This window comes from Aspergillus nomiae, assembly GCF_001204775.2.
Source record: "Aspergillus nomiae NRRL 13137 chromosome Unknown contig00233, whole genome shotgun sequence".
NCBI classification, from domain to species: Eukaryota; Fungi; Ascomycota; class Eurotiomycetes; order Eurotiales; family Aspergillaceae; genus Aspergillus; species Aspergillus nomiae.
In genome coordinates this window covers 18,610-35,134 of record NW_015378288.1, presented here as the reverse complement: position 1 = coordinate 35,134, position 16,525 = coordinate 18,610, and the positions used below count along the sequence as shown (strand labels likewise).

The 16,525-nt window shown below is 48.0% G+C and overlaps 6 protein-coding genes across 6 annotated transcripts; 4 read left to right on the top strand and 2 right to left on the bottom strand.

Moving 5' to 3' along the window:
- Positions 1–557: 557 nt before the first annotated feature.
- ANOM_007791 (DUF4246 domain-containing protein) lies at positions 558–2,583 on the bottom strand (the record flags this gene model as incomplete). The annotated part of the gene is made up of 5 exons (XM_015553047.1): positions 558–1,160; positions 1,212–2,186; positions 2,233–2,311; positions 2,368–2,441; positions 2,515–2,583. The coding sequence occupies 5 exons, from the start codon at positions 2,581–2,583 to the stop codon at positions 558–560; spliced, it is 1,800 nt and encodes a 599-aa protein (XP_015404941.1).
- Positions 2,584–4,220: 1,637 nt separating this feature from the next.
- Positions 4,221–5,126, top strand: ANOM_007790 (type 1 glutamine amidotransferase; the record flags this gene model as incomplete). Its single annotated transcript, XM_015553046.1, has 1 exon — positions 4,221–5,126. One exon carries the CDS (start codon positions 4,221–4,223, stop codon positions 5,124–5,126), a length of 906 nt encoding a protein of 301 aa, XP_015404940.1.
- A 1,458-nt stretch (positions 5,127–6,584) lies between these two features.
- On the top strand, positions 6,585–8,032 carry ANOM_007789 (thermophilic desulfurizing enzyme family protein; the record flags this gene model as incomplete). Its single annotated transcript, XM_015553045.1, has 3 exons — positions 6,585–6,931; positions 6,991–7,112; positions 7,164–8,032. The coding sequence occupies 3 exons, from the start codon at positions 6,585–6,587 to the stop codon at positions 8,030–8,032; spliced, it is 1,338 nt and encodes a 445-aa protein (XP_015404928.1).
- Positions 8,033–8,342: 310 nt separating this feature from the next.
- Positions 8,343–11,040, top strand: ANOM_007788 (uncharacterized protein; the record flags this gene model as incomplete). Its single annotated transcript, XM_015553044.1, has 4 exons — positions 8,343–8,491; positions 8,542–9,583; positions 9,635–10,109; positions 10,157–11,040. 4 exons carry the CDS (start codon positions 8,343–8,345, stop codon positions 11,038–11,040), a joined length of 2,550 nt encoding a protein of 849 aa, XP_015404929.1.
- Positions 11,041–11,654: 614 nt separating this feature from the next.
- Positions 11,655–13,596, top strand: ANOM_007787 (cytochrome P450; the record flags this gene model as incomplete). The annotated part of the gene is made up of 7 exons (XM_015553043.1): positions 11,655–11,907; positions 11,985–12,294; positions 12,354–12,585; positions 12,649–12,933; positions 13,006–13,125; positions 13,179–13,342; positions 13,440–13,596. The coding sequence occupies 7 exons, from the start codon at positions 11,655–11,657 to the stop codon at positions 13,594–13,596; spliced, it is 1,521 nt and encodes a 506-aa protein (XP_015404936.1).
- Positions 13,597–15,061: 1,465 nt separating this feature from the next.
- Positions 15,062–16,017, bottom strand: ANOM_007786 (uncharacterized protein; the record flags this gene model as incomplete). The annotated part of the gene is made up of 2 exons (XM_015553042.1): positions 15,062–15,799; positions 15,853–16,017. The coding sequence occupies 2 exons, from the start codon at positions 16,015–16,017 to the stop codon at positions 15,062–15,064; spliced, it is 903 nt and encodes a 300-aa protein (XP_015404927.1).
- Positions 16,018–16,525: the final 508 nt, after the last annotated feature.

Genomic DNA, 16,525 nt, shown 5'->3' with positions numbered 1-16,525 from the left:
TATACGATACGACTCGTGGGGCAAGAGTCAAAGCGTCGTCGTTCTCGCTGTATCTCCGATAGCCCCGGAATCCAATCATTCGACTGGCGGTGAACCACCATGCATAAGCAAATGGGAGCCAGTAAATCTTCCCCGTTCTAGTACTTATTGAAGGGAAATGTTGTTTGGTGAGCTATGGATTATTTAGAGTGGACTGGTTCGCATACACAGCGATCATGCCCAGCCAAATCTTCCAGTGACAAGTTTTGACCGCAACGTCGGTGGTTTGGTGATATAGGCATTGTAGTAGGCCGATATCAACGATGGTTTAGATGCGAGTCAGCATGTCAAACAGACCGGGCACCAAAATCGAAACAAACACATACTGCAATTAAGCATGGAATGGCTCGGTAATGAATGATATAAATAGTTGGGATCCTTTCAGTATAGTCAAGTAAATTAAGTTATACACTGATAAATACATGAGGCAACCCCTCGCATATGGAACGGCTTTTGTGGTTAGATGTCCTGACACATCCGGAATATATGCCCGGATAATTTCAAATGCATGATGACCCTTAATGCTCACAAAGCGAGAAGTCACCTGTTTCAAATTTCTGGTTCTGCTCACTGGTTCTCGCGCTCCTCTCTTGCATGAGCTCCTTCCTATACTCTTTCGCTTCTTCAAGAGTGATGGATGGATACAGGATATCCTCGCTCACCATATCCTTAAGCTCTACCGGTAATCTCCGAGACAGCATCTCAGTAACGAGTGCTCGCTTCTCTTTCCCCCAATCCTCCTGTTGAGGCGGAATGTTGGCTGAGGATATGATACGCATATGAGGATCCACGAGGAACAAGGCCAAGATTTTGCGGTGGCCTGGTTTGGACCGATCGGTCAATGAGAACGGAGAGACTCGGTGCTGGAGGATGTTGGGAAACGTAAGGAGCCGGCCTTCCTGGCAAACCACGCTGCCGAGGTTTTGTGTGATCTGCGTCTCGTCGTTGGAGCTGACCTCAGGGCTGAAGCCATAGACTTGGTGTATGTATTCATGACGGTCTTGTTCATAACGAACGTCTGATATCTCGTCCCTACCTGCACGTTGACGGAAAGCAAGTGTACTTTGGGTGATATTCTCACTGTCATAGTAGTAGATGGCTGTGGCACAGATGCGTTCATTCTGACGAGTGTTAGCACGAAACGTTAACACGGAATAGAATGATCAGCATACTAGTTGTCCTTCAACATGCCAGGTGCCACCTTCGTACTCCGGCTTCTCCGGGGTCAGTTCAATGTTAGCCAGCTTCACGATGACCTGCAGCCCTGATTCGTGGAATTTTCCCCCTAAGTCTATTTCCAGGGTGGTTTCAGGAGGTGTGAACTCCCCTGGCTCGGGGAGTACTATTTGTTGTGAGTTTTGCCACTCCTGATACTTCTGATCATATTCATCGTCGTCAGGATAGTCCTCATAACTCGGCTCCGGTATGGATGTTGGGTGATATTCAACCTCATCATAGGCTATACGTGACTGTCGTTCCCTCACGGAAGTCAAGGTCCTGTTCCAGAGAGGAATTGTCCGTGCGATGATCTTCTCCACCGCCTGGTAGAGATCCCGATGTTCAGACGGATGGGCACCATTGATGTATGAATCAATGCGACATTCACCATTCTGGCCAATGAATTTCACGTCGCAGGGAAGCCATTGGAACTTTCGGCTAAATGGTCTCAACGACTCAGTTTCCCACCTCCGCCACCCGTACGCCATCTCTCCATACCCAGCAATTGTCGCTTCTTCTTCCGGGGGAACCGGAAGTAGGTCTCCCTGTCCTACACTCCCAAGACAGTCGTCAAGGCCGATAACTCTGTCCGGAAGGATGCGCGTCCGGCCAAAAACCACAGGGAAGAGAGAGGGGTGGACCAGGTCAACCACCTTCATATCAGATCCAGGATGATAGTCTTTCTGCTCCTCTGGAACACGTTCAAAAGGGGCCACTGCATCTTTCAACGCTTGTTTCAGGTCCTCGGGGATGGCAGTGTCGGATTTCACCACACCAGCGTCATACGCCTTGAACAAACCCGTTTTCTGGAAGTCATCTGCTTTCCACTGTAGCTCTTTGATGATATAATCCATCATTTTAGGGGTTACATCCTCGCCGCTTTGGGCGATCTCTTCCCGCCATTTGGAAATGATGGCCTCGTCAAACACCTGGGCCGTGTCAGCAGTAGGTATCATTGCGGGGCGAAACGCATACCTTTCTATCCCATTCGGGTTTGTCAGTGATAGTATTCATGACACGCATCATCAATATCTCCCTGTGTACATTGACACGGCTAAACGCGTGTCAGTAAACCTTGGCCAGTGCGCGGGATAGCTTGCGGAGCCTTACTCAACCGAACCATACTCAATGTCACCATAATCCAAAGCATTGGGGAAGAGTGTACGATTGTACAACTCGCCATTCTATGAACAAAGACTCGGTGAGTTATATTCCAAACTGAGTATCTCGATGATACAGGGTGCTGGTGGGACTAACATCCGGCCGATAATTCAGGGGTAAATTATACCCCGGTAGTTGGAAACGATTTGGCATCTCGGTCGGCATTGTACGGAGCTTAATCGCTTGATATAGCAGACTGGGGATAGGAGTATGATAGATTCTCCTCATCTGATATATTATGTAGATTTATAGCATATGGTGGGGATCGGCAGCGGGGGTCAAGAGATCTGCATAGCGGGCGAACTTCCGAAGTTCCAGGCAGATGCCAGGCACCCACCCGACGCTATTCCTTTTGCGGGAGGGGGCCCACCCTTGCCTAGTTCTGCCTGGTGGATGCCTGATTCCGTTCAGCGTAGCCCTACCATAATCTATCATTTGGCCATCCGAGGCATGGCGACAGGAAATAGCCATTCCTTCAAGGGGGTTTTCAATGTCTGATATTGGCCAGTTGAGTTAAGCTATCTTGTTTTTGTCTCTTGTGGAAGAAACTAGCTCGGATAAGAGTGAGTTCTACGGAGTAGATATGCTGGAGTTGAAATTTTGTTGAATAGGAACTGTCGATATAGTGAGGTCTAAAGATGGTGGGAGAGGACAACTAAGTATTAAGTTGATAAATCATTCCGGATCATAGTTCAACGCGTCAAACATCACCAACTAGTGGATTCACATATAAAGAAAACCCACTACACAAAGCCTACCGGGGCGCCACAAAGCCTGAACAAAGAATTCCACTCTCTAGGCCAGAACTCCTTTCTCGGTGTCAAGAGGAAGACCTTTGCTGCGACTTGCTTGAGAGACTTGTTGGCAGTGGTGTCGAGCCCTAAAAGCCATTGCGACGCTTAGGATAGCAATAGTCAAAAGAATTAAGATTGCGAGAACTTCACGATGATATTAAAGGGCTCCACTGAAAGATTCCTGCACCCCGGAGAACCCCCCCCCCCACCAAAAACGTTCCAGTGACAAAATAGCCGCGGGGCCGGTCTACTGGATTGTACTGTGCACGATTCCAATCTGTGTACCTCCCGGGCTTCTGCGGCGAAGCCCCGTGGCTAACATGGGGAGGTGAAAAGGTCCTCGTTGGTGTGTGTGGAAGAGGTGGATGATACTGTGCAGCATTCGATGCGGAGATCTATTAGCCTCTGCAACACGATAAACTCCCACTCAAACAGATCATATGCTGTGACTAGATTATGTCGCAGCCGTTTCGCAAGTTGAAATCACTTCTTCACTTCTATACATTTGATCACATCCATACGTGCTGGATGAAGCAGTTCATAGTTGTAAAATGCTCGAAGATATGTCCTAACCAGCAGTCTTCCCATCATGGCGCTTGGGCTTCAACATGGTGGCTATGTATCCAAGGCAATGCATACTAGCCTTCCATGCCAGTCCCATAAAAAAGTGCAGGAAAGTATAGAATAGAAAGATACGGATTCAACTGCGAATAAGCTTCGTCTGAGTATACATTCCACCAAGCTTCCTGTGCTCAAACAAACCGTTTCGAATTGGTGCCATTGATGTTGCCAAGGTATGCAGCTATAAGATATCTTTCCCTTCTAGCTAGGATTCAAATCCCGTATGAGTCATATAAGAAATCCATCACTCGTGCGAGAGAAGCACAAAAGGTGGGCCGTTGGGAATCAATTACCCGATGTGGTAACCGGATCCGAAGCATAAAACGACTTCGACATCCTGGAATTTGCAGCGTCAACCACCTTTATATATCTCACCCCGACTTCAGCATGTCCGTCCACATCGCTGTCCTGGACACTGATGTCCCCGTTCCAGCCGTCTATACTGCCCGCGGCCTATACTCGTCTCAATTTCGCGATCTTCTTCAACCCGCCGCCGCACGGCTATCTGAAGCTGGACGTAAAATCACCATCTTCACCTCAGCCTACGATGTCGTAGGCGGAACATTTCCTCCACTGGAGAGCCTGCGCACCACCAAGCGCCCAGAAAACCATGACAATGAGGCCCAGTCCTCAAACCCCCTAGCACAGCCAATCGACGGCATCCTCATCACAGGCGCCGCAGCAGGCGCCTACGACACCGCGATACACCCGTGGATTAAACCCCTAGAGTCATGGATCCAAACAGTATATACCCGATATCCGCACGTAAAATTCTTCGGTTCCTGCTTCGGCCACCAGATTATCGCGCAGGCGCTGCTCTCCGCATCGGCCCCACAATACCCGCTGGGCACCGCCATGAAAGTTGAGCTTTGTCCGGATGGGCGCGAAACGGGGCTCGTTGCTATTGACTTGTCGCCGGAGTTTGTGGCCTCGTTCCCGGAGGCCGTGAAGAAGCTCCCGGGCGCACAGAAGCAGATGCGGCTTCAGGAGATTCATGGGGACTGGGTTGTCCCTGTTGCTGGACCGACTGCGGAGTTGCCCGCCGGCTGGGTCAATGTTGGGTCCACGGAGATGTGTCCAGTCCAGGGATTGTATTGTCCTGGGAGGGTCCTGACGTATCAGGGGCATTTTGAGTTCGATGTCTTTGTCAATCGCGAGACGTGTCTGGCGTTTGGGAGGAGGCTAAAGTGGTCCGAGGAGGAAACTGCCCATTATGTTGGATTGATTGAGGGGAAGGGGGAGGATGATTCGAAAGTTGCGGCTGAGGTGGTTGCTATGTTTTTGGTGGTTTGAATGAGTGAGTTGGACGGTCCAGGTGTCTTCCCTGCCTCAGATCTGTCATTGTATATAGGTTGAGCTTGCAAAGGGTTGGACACTGGGGTATATTGGGAAGATTTAGGAGTGGGATTCACAACTATAGCAATGTAAATAGTCAGTTGGGTGTACTTGATCAGCCTCGCCGTTTGAATATAAAAATCGTGTTTGGTTGAAGGAAGAACAGTGCCTACCACGGATACGATGGTTAAGACTATAACCACTAAATCCACTGTCGTGGAATAGCTTCAACTTATCACTCCCACTCCAGGTATAGCTCGCATATAATGTAGGGGGCATTCTCCGCCTATATATTGGTAACCACTATGAGCTGTATTCCAAGATGAATCTTCATTCTCACTTCTCAAACGATATCTAAAGATGGTGAATGCAACGAAAAGGCAGGCTGGGCAGAAATTCAAATGGATCGTCAAATAACCTAAGCGCCTTTGCCAGTATAGAAGTTGAAGAGAAAGCTAGGCTCTTCATGATGGAGTCAATGGCTATTCGCCGTTATAAATCATAAATCACAATGGACAAAGTACTCCACGGGTGAACGTGCTCTTGACTAATTCAATGTCTGCAGAACTTCATACATGTGTCTCCATAACTCAGCACTGAAGAATTGACACACGCAACACTACATAATTAACACTTATGCTATTTTGTTGGCGGCCAGTGTATTAGTAGTATACCGCAAGAGTTTGGAACATGAGTTGTTTTATGGAGTGGTGAAGAGTTCACAGATCGACCAGCTGGTTTATCCAATGATATTGCATACAAAATGGCCTGGCTCCGAGATTAATCCTACTATAATAAAGGTACACTCTGCTTATCATTTCTCAAGGCTGGTTAGTGGAGTGGGTGCCCGTATACTTGCAGGTAGATACATGCTCTTCCAGCGTGGCTGGCCTAGGGCGGTACCTAACCCGAACCTGCTATTATGTAACATGGGAAGAAACACAATTACAACTATTTGACTTCTCTTTAACTAGACTCAACTAGACTCCTAGTTTGATCCAAAGGTCATACTGTCAGATAGGAGAACTAGCTTCAAGTTTCGACTGATCCAAAATTGGGTCAGCGACTAATGAAGACGTGATCGGAGCGAGAAGCACACAATCACAACCACCGCGAATCATTCCACAGCAACCTGCTCTAATTGAACGCCAAACAATAACCTTATCACCTTATCCATTTAGCCAAGAAATCATATGCCAAACTTTTGGCCAAGAGAGTAACGGAGAGTCGATCATGATCACCAATTTCGGTATAATGCGCATCAGAAATGGCATCATCGGCGGGGATTTCGGACGAACGCATGCCCACATTTGAACCCGTGGCTATATAAACGAACATTTGGCCTTGCAAAGTCTGCCTATACATCCTGTACTGCACAAATCGCTCAGACATAACTAAGTCATAATTTAAGACATCATGTCACAGTCCAGCCCGACAGTCCTAACTCTTCAGAACCACCCTCCACCAAATCCTGCACCCCCCGCATCAGACCCCTCTATCTATCAGGTCCACCATGACGCTTTTGCAGCGGAAGGACAGCCAACCACAACAGCGGGATGGCTAGAGAGAGCGCGTAAAGTGTCTGACATTCTTGCTCCAGACGCATCGGCCAGAAGCAAAGAACAGAAAACACCCAGGGCTGAGATCTCTTTGCTGAAGAGCTCCGGTCTAACCAAGGTACTGGGTGACGTCAAGTATGGTGGTGGCGGGGAAAGCTGGGAGACAGGATACAAGGTCATTCGCGAGGTAGCTGCAGGAGATGGGTAAGTTTATAATGTGACATGGAAGTGAGTGGCCTAAAACATACTAATTAACTGCCTAGATCAATTGGTATGCTTTTGGGCTATCATCTACTTTGGTCAGTTACTGCACATATCGTGGGTACCAATGACCAAAAGGAGCGTTATGAGAAGCTGATCATTGAGAACAACTACTTCATCGGAGGTATGATACATCGGGTTTCTAGAATGAAGACGACAGGCTAACTCTCCCAAGGAGCTGTGAACCCTCGTGATAATGATAGCCGTGTTACCCGTGCCCCATCAGGCGATGGCCTTGTATTCAACGGGTTCAAGAACTTCAACACGGGAGGTGTAGTCTCAGATCTCACTGTTCTGGAAGGCGCCTATGAGGACACAGAAGGCCACATATTCGCCTTTGTACCGACCAACCAGCCGGGGATTGTCTTCTCTCACAACTGGAACAATATTGGTCTTCGTCTCACGGAGTCTGGCTCCGTCAAGATTGAAAATGTTCCTATCGCTTGGGAGGATGCTTTGGGATGGTCCAAGGAAACAAAAGCGCCCATACCCGAGGTCCTCCAGGTTCCCTTCACTGCGCTTCTGTTGCCTACGATCCAGCTCGTGTTTTCCAACTTCTATATCGGGATCGCACAAGGTGCTCTCCGCACGGCGAGGCATTATACCCTCACTCAAACTCGTGCCTGGCCATTTTCTCATGACCCCAAGTCAAGTCCCACAGATGAGCACTACGTTCTTGCCCGCTACGGGAAGTTCTTCGCTTCTTTACGTGCGGCAGATACACTAGCTGATCGTGCAGGTAAGGAGATTGCCGATGCTTTCAAGGAGCATGGGTCGAAGAGGGATTTGTCCGCGCGTAGACGTGGTGAAGTGGCTGAATGGGTTGCTAGCGTGAAGGTCGTAGCGACTCATACATCGCTGGATGTTACTAGCGGCGTGTTTGAGGTCACTGGCGCGAGGTCTACCGCAGAGAAGTATGGGTTTGATCGCTTTTGGAAGGACGTGCGGACTCATACATTGCATGATCCTGTGGCTTACAAGGAGTCCGAGCTGGGACGGTTTTGGTTGTTGGACGAGGTCCCGAATCCTACGTGGTACACCTAGACGATAGGTAGAATATGGCTTAGCTACACCCAGGACTTGAGATACTAATGAAGCTGCACTTAACGTTTGTTATTCAGAATGAAAGAATACTGCCCTGTGCAAACCGAACGGTTGCCTTGCTGCCTTGCAATCCAGGCAGATGATTTGCATTGTGGGGAAATGCATCTCCTCTTACTAAGCGGTATCTACCTACCTCCGAGAAATCCGCCAGGTTTCAAAAGAAAATCCAGGGCTTGTAGAAATATGCATTGACGGGAAATGCTGGTCTTGCCGTCTGATCCCATTCAGAAGGGCTATCCGTGATCCAAAAATGGGCTCTACCAAGAATACCCCAAACTTCTATTGCGATGTTTGTCGAGAAACTTTCCGCCGCCAGGAACACCTCGACCGCCATCTCAGGCGTCATTTAGGTGTGCGCCCTTTTACATGCTCCTTCTGCTCCAAGTCATTCTCACGAAGGTATGAATTCTTGCATATGGAGTCAAGACATGCATCTCACTGGCACACAGAGACACATTGCAGCGACATATCAGCACGCATGGAGATCAGCAGAACCAGCCTCTCCCAAGTGCTAAAAGACCTCGAAGCAACCAGGCTTGTCAGAACTGTGCACGCGAGAAGCAGCGCTGCAGTGGGTATCTGCCCTGTGTTCGTTGTACTAACAAGAACCGCACCTGTGTATTTGAACATCATTCCCAGGGTGGTGATGGTACTCGGGATAAATCATCCACAGTGCATGTATTGAGTCAAGATGGCATAGGACAAGCAGACATGAGCTTCGGTGGAGACATAAGGAAGCTTAGGCCCTTACCGGGAGACCCCCAGCTAGTGGAATATGCTAGCGCTGAAGCCCCGCCGGAGATAAGGCCCTTTAGTACATTGAGCATTCCGAACTATGTCACCGACTTGGGCAATCTGTTCACATGGGGTCCATTTGACTGCCTTCATGATCCGCAATATAGTGCTTCCCTTAACAATGGCACTGGGCTCAATGGCTTGGACACACTCTGTCAGCAAAGTCCACTCCCGTTTGAGCCTCCCCCGGTTTTGCAATCACCTAGGCCGGGCACACCTATTGAACCAGCTACCCTGCAGTCACTGCCTACTCCCACGGAAGAAATTCATCGATCTTCCCAATCCGCGTCGCTTGTACTAAATGACCCCATAGCATCTAGCTCTACATCTCCCAGAGGCGATCCAGATTCCAGTTCTGACTATGATATACTCATCGCAGAAAACTTCTTTCATGTAAGGGCTGTGCGCAAGGAAACGTATGAAAAGATCCAGAGCTTCTATCTGGCCCAGACGGACATCTGTTTCAAGAGGTTGGCCCTTCCTGACCTTAACCGTCTCAATTGCCTTGTTCAGCTGTATTTTGAATATTTCCATTCACAGATGCCATTTATACATCCAGTTATGTTTGAAAGCGACAGCTCATGGATTCTAGTGCTTGCCGTGGCAGCTATCGGAAGCCAATATACTAAAATGGCTAAGGGCAAACAATACATAATAGTTCTCTCCGAGCTCTTACGTCGTGCCATCCCCCTTGATGTAAGCCCAACGTTTGAATGAGACGCAATCAGGCCATGCTAACCGCTCCAGGCTGTTAAAGCGCTACAATACGATGCAATGACTCTGGCGCAGTCTACTTTGCTGCTCAATGTCAGCCTTGTGTTCAATGGTTTCCGAGACAATATCATCAACTTGCAGTTTCTGCGCACCTGGCTGGCTACACTTATTCGCCCATTTCTCAACCCCCACAGTAAAAGAGATTCTGCCTTGCTAGATCTCTCCCGAACTGTGACTATTTCCGACCGATGGCATGCATGGCTTCAAGTGGAAGCCCGCACCCGCCTGGTATATGGCTTTTTCCGTGCGTTGATATCTTGCTCGTGGACTCAATGGCAGATAAATGGCTTACTAGTGGATCTAGTTCTCGACTCATTTTGTGTCATATTTATTGATATGCAACCAAGCTATTCAATGGATGATTTTGAGCACAGACTCCCTTCTCCAGACGAACTCTGGAACAGCCAGGATGCTCACTCCTGGGAGTCACATCTCCAATCTTGTCCGGGTAAGTACAATTCTATTCTTGGCTCTTGTAGTACTAACCTCCACTAGAGATACCCATAATCACTCTAAGAGAATTTCTGTCATCTAACTGTAGCAGCAGCTTTTCAATTGAACAATTATCACGGTTCAACAGGCTGACATTACTACTCGGTCTCTTTGTCGGAGAGAAGCAAGCTGTGAACATATCTCGGTTTACTACTCGCTTTCTCGTCCCTAACGGTAACCCTCGCATGTTACGGTCCTCGCAGGAGACGCCCAACTCATACCCAAGCCTTAATTCCAGATACCAACTATTAGAACCGAACTTCACACCAACAACGTCAGCATCCGCTTTCCCTGACTGCTTCACTATCTGCTATCATTTGACATCCATTTTTAGATACACGTCTTTGCGGGATATACTTGCTTACACCGGGTGGCTTGTTACTAATGTGGAGAGTATCGCCGCCGGGAAGCGCATAGCTCAAGTGATGGAGAAAGACACAGAAGGTGCACGTAAATGCGTAATACATGCCGGTGCAATCATCCGGGAGACTCGTGGTGTCCTAACTCCTGCTTGCTACCAAGGGTTCAGTCTCCTATTTGCGTTTCTGTACTTATGGGTCTATGAGCGGTTCTGCACCAGCACGACTACCAAATGGCCGCGTTCAGACCAATCCTCGCCACATAGGCTCCTAAGGATCGACCGTGGCCCTGACCCAGCGCTGGAGAAACAGTGGATTGCTGGCAATCCCGACTGTCGACCTTACCTGACCGGTGTTGGACTCCTCTTGGAACCAGGGGCTTCCACGCGCCTTCTCAGAGAATGTCAACGTATTCTCAAATCTTATGATGCATGGCCGCATCTTCGAGCAGGATTTATATTAGCCCTCAATGAGCTTGTTGAGGAGGTGAACCCATTGACCGATGCCCCATATTCATGGGCCTCGTGAGGGCTTATCGCTTGGCTGCAAGAGCCGTTGCAAAGACTTCAGGCGTCCAACAGGATACGCCCAATATTGCAATCTATACAAGGTCCGGGGACAATCTATATATATTATGCAGCCGAGTTATTTCTATAGAACGACACGAGTATTCACTTATACTGTCCGTCAGATATTTGAACAACGAGACGGTTGGGCAACTTGGCATTGCCGTATAGTTGGAGTTGAAATGTTCTGCTCTTGAAATCTTACATTGTTACATACAAGCAGCTTTTATATGACAAGAATGTTGCTCATGAGTTAGCGACCCACTTAGTCGTTGCGGAGCCGATACAAGGTCCACTACCCGGTGGAGATGCTGCCAGCCGGAGCGGGGGTCCACCAGTACTGCAGAAGATAGAAGCTCCTACACAGGTTTCCGAGCAGGTATTCTGGTCAAGTCGAGGCTCCAATGCATGCACATCCCAGCTCGGTGATCGAGCGTCGGTGGAGATGCCTACGCAAGTGCCAGGGGGGGTCGAAGCTATAAGTACCCCGGTGAGGTACACACTTGAGAGGAAAGGTGCTCTGTATCAACCATACATCAGATCAGAACTAGTTTGATAGTGCACTCGTTGGTCGCCATGTCGAACATAGCCAATATTGCGGACAACTTGGGCGTGTCCTTCCTGAAGACACAGGGTGTCAGCGTTCTGACAGTGCTCATCGTTGGCATTGGAACTTTACATATCGTCCGAAGCATCTACCGTCGCCATTTTCATCCGCTGTCTCAATTCTCAGGTCCACCTGAAGCAGCGTTGTCCACGAACTGGCTCTATAAAACTAACCAAGGAGGCTTCCCGGAGCATGAATTTGAAAGGCTGCACGAGAGATACCGTATGGCCCTGCCAAGGGAGATTTAGCCCATTGACATTGTGCACATCTTGCTAACAAACACATACTCGAAACTCTAGAAACCAAGGCCCTCCGCATTGCGCCGAACGAACTTCACCTTTCTGACGTTCACCAATATAAAGTCATCTACAGCCAATCCAAGCCCTTCCTCAAGTATCCTCCTTTCTATAGCGCATTCAACATTGACCACTCGCTATTTGCTGAGACAGACCCGGCGCTGCATAAAGAAAGACGCAAAATCCTGAATCCTCTATTTTCTCGCACGGCCGTATTCAAGATGGAAGGTGTTATCCATACCAAGGCGGGAATCATGATGAAAAAGATTGACAGATTGAATGAGAAGCTGATAAACGCTTATGACGCCTTCCGGTAATCTCTCTCTGGTTAAAATTCCGTCAAGTTTTGAACGTGTGACTAATAACCTAAAGGTGCCTCACAACAGAGGTTATTATGGAGTTCGCCTTTGCACGCTCCGCCAACATGCTCGAGGAGGAAGAATCAACATTCGACTCGTGGTTCTTGAGGGCGTTTGATTCAGTCGCTAGCGACACGTGGACAGCCCATGAATGGCCTTTGCTGCGGAAGATTGGATCACGTTTGCCAAAGAGTCTTGTGAAGATAATGAACAAAAAGGTTGTGGACTTTCTGAAAGTTATTAACGTGAGACGTGCCATATCGCTACAACTTTATGTTCGCATACCCTTACTGACCCTATCTAACTAGTTCGCCGAGAGCTGCATGAATCACTATGAGAAACACGGCAATACCACATCTCATCCAGTTGTCTTCGATCACCTTCCGTCGGTGGCCTACCCTCAGAAAATCACCGAAGCCATGGATATCCTGGTTGCTGGATCGGATACCACTGCAGCTACCCTGACAGCAGCGCTGCTACATATTCTCGCAGATCAAAAGGTTCACAACAAGTTGGTCGAGGCCGTACAATCGGTACAGTTAAACGAGCAGGGAATCCTGCCACTCCTGGAATTGGAAAAGATTGATTATTTGGTATATTCCCCTGACCACCACTAGTATACCCGTCTGTCAAGAATCATTGTTCGGTACTGACAGAGATATTAGACGGCTTGTGTGAAAGAATCCCTGAGGATCGGAATGCCCGTCCCTGGCCGGTTACCTCGCATTGTTCCCCACAACCTGCCTCAGCCCTTCACTGTTGATGGAAAGGTCATACCCGCAGGCGTACGTATCTATCTGATCGACTTTAACTCAAATAGATGAACTAATCTGTCCAGACTGTCATCTCAATCTCGGCCTACACAATGCACTACAGCGAAGAGCTCTGGGGCCCTGACGCGCGAACCTTCAACCCCGAACGCTGGCTGCAGCCCGAATCCAAGAACTTGGACCAGTACCTCTGTACCTTCTCCAAGGGTGCTAGGATGTGCATTGGACAGAAGTAAGTTCAACCATATCTGCAGGAGCTACACCTAGCGTAGAATACTTTGTAATCTTTCTGCTTGTTATACAATACTGATGGCGCTTGGTATTTCTAGCATCGCATTCGCCGAAATCACGATTGTGATGGCATACATATTCCGGAACTATAAGCTCAGCCTTCCACCTGATTTTCAACGACCGAAGCAGAGGGACTTTTTTACGATGGAGTATGAGAAGCCCGGTTTGCCGGTCAAGTTCGAAGCTGTCAACTAGATTATATCGCGTTTTTATGAGTGATAACATGCTTTATGTTATATAGTGCTGGGGGTAGGTAGTTTGGGTTCTAGGATGAGCAATATAACTCTTGAGGATGAATTGTGTTTTTGTATTGAATATCACTTGCTTATAGAAAAGTCCACGACGGATAATTTTTGCTATAGAGTTCCAGACTTTCTTCTTCATAGATTACCTGGCTAAATTCATAGTACTGCAGATTATCCTATCCTTCTTCTTCTAGCCCTAGTTATGACTATATAAGTTCCATCACCACCGTCCTTTAACCCCTACCCAACACTTCACAAAACAGCACTCCACCAAATATCAAATCCCCAAGACGACATAGAAAAGCATAATACAGTCATCATGATTGGACCAGGGACTTCCCCCTGAAACACAATAGAACTTGTTTCCGGAAGATCGACACTAAAAAAAGGAATTACGAGTAGAAAGGAAGGTAAGCGAGTCGGCCCCGTCGGCCCCGCAATGCTACAGTACCACGATCGACATTAGATTCATAGCCGGGATTCTGCACTTCCTTGCCACTTGGAGTACGTACTTCTGTGGGCCATGTTACTATGTTTCTCCGTAACTGGATGCGACACGGAGGTGTTATGTTGGTGCTTGTTTGGTTTGGACTGGGCAATGGCCACGACAGGTTAATAGTTAGGCGGAGTTGTTTCTAACCAGTGGGTGAATACTAGATCAAAGAGATCTACTATTTTGTTTATTAAGTAATGACTAACCGTCTTCGGACGTATTGTATATATTATTGTAATGTCTAATTTTATACCTTTGTACACCACTGTTGTTGAATGTTAATTAGGGTTTAGTAATGGCCTTTCTATAAGGAAGGATACGTATGTGATTGATATTGTACAGGACTGCCGGGAATACCCAGAATGTGAAGAAAAAAAACGACGACAGTGAGGAAGACAATCACTTGAAAAACAAGTAGTATCAGGGATATTGGCATAATCTGGATATAGTTCACCCAGTGTCCCTGAGAGATCACAATGTAGAGCAATAATTCATTTCCATGCCTGGGGGTATTAACGTGAAAGGGTTCCTGCGTGCCTTCTTGTTAGTGCTATACGATGACATCTTAGTGTGACTCCGAGAAAAGAATTGTACAATTCTCCAAAGCCGTATGGTGGGTTTTGGGCTATATTGTCTGATATACATTTGACCCGGCTGGCTTAACAGAAATAAATCTGTATGGAGTCCACGAGCTGATATGCAAGGGTAAAGCCGATTCCAGTCTATGTATAGTTTAGTGTCGAAGTGTGACATTACCATTGATCTAGGACTCTAGGGCTGCAGCGCCAAAAGATCATCCATTGCTATTGAAACCGGGGTCTTCATACTAGGATACAAACCAGCCACATCCTATTTCTTCTTCCAGTATAATATCTCACCCCGTCTGCTCTCTTGCGCCATAATAACCCCCGGTCAATGCACTCTAGATCACTCGAACCCAAAACTTGAAACGCAGGGTCTCCTTATCCTCCCACGACCAAAGATTATAGTACGCCGGATCCATCCCATTCGCAGAGCCCCAGGTGCCCCATTCAGTTCTCACCTCGAATTTCAATCCTGTCTCCTCCCCAATCTCGTCCCAAAGCCGTTGGAAACTCTCCGCATCATGGTTAAAGAAGGTGGCGAGCCGTCCATTGGCCTCGTTCTCCTTGGTCGGCTTGTAGAGATAGTTCTGCACCTCCTTGGCCGTTGTGCTGCCGTGTTGACGTCCGACGATCAGCGATCCCTTCTGCCTTTTAAGTAGCTTCAGGAGGGCAAGGGCCGCTTTCTTCTGGCCGTCCCAGGAGAAAAGATGCAGAAAGGAGCCAGTGTGGATTATCTCGAAGCTATCCAATCTCTCGGCACGGAGCTTGTCGTTCTCATCAAAAATATTCGCCGTATAGAACGTAGACTTGATAGTGTCTCGGTCACGGAATAGCTCAAACCCAAGATCCAAAAAGGTTGCATTGAGCTCCGCAGCATAGAGGTTCTCAGCGGGCGCCCCGTCCGCGATCAAAGCTCGAATATCATGGCCAAAACAACAGCCGAAGTCTAACAGCTTCTCTCCGTGTTTGACCCGGTCAAGCACCTCGCGATATAGTGGTGAGTCGGGAAGAGAGAAGTCAAGGAATCGAAAGAGTCCAACGCATGGATACGGGGACGACGTCCAGGCTTTCTCACGCTTTGAACAACCAGTCAGTGATACAGCTCTCTCAGGATCTCAGGGGGCCATACAATCTTCAGAACGTGTTCTTTGACCTCCTCCGGCTTCAGTCCAGCGTACTCTTCTAAGACACGCTGCGCCAATGGAGGAACACGTTCAAGAGTATCAAGGTACCAAGGGATTCCATCTTTGGGGTTTCCTTGGTTGGATTGGTCGCTTGTAATGAAAGATCCCATATTGAATTAGAATACAGTTGTGTCGATTGCTGGTTCTGCCCTGGATGATTCAACGATCTTGTCTCGGGTTTCCCCTTCGCTCTCTCTAACTTTATATGCAATTCCGCTACGAACAAAACACACTGATGTCTTGTTATGATTACATCAAGAGTCGTATGACAAGAGGAGATATGCTCCTCCGATGTCGATCATGATGGCTGGCCACTGTCTCATCTTCCGAAGGAAACGTCATCGCGTTCGACTAACCGTACTCCGTAACGTCTACTATTCTAAGTGTCTAAGGTTACATTGAAAATAGACATGATCTTATCTGATCATCTCTCAGTCTGAGTTGGGTATAAAAATCGCCCATCAGCTGCGCCAGTGTCTTGGCATTACGTGAACTGACTGGCCTGCTTTGATCAACGCGTCAACCCACCCGGTTTGATCGACTCCGTTCAGCTACTCTCTGTGAAAATGGCCGTAAGGTAGCATTCGGGCTTTGCTACTATCCACTGTGATGATGAAG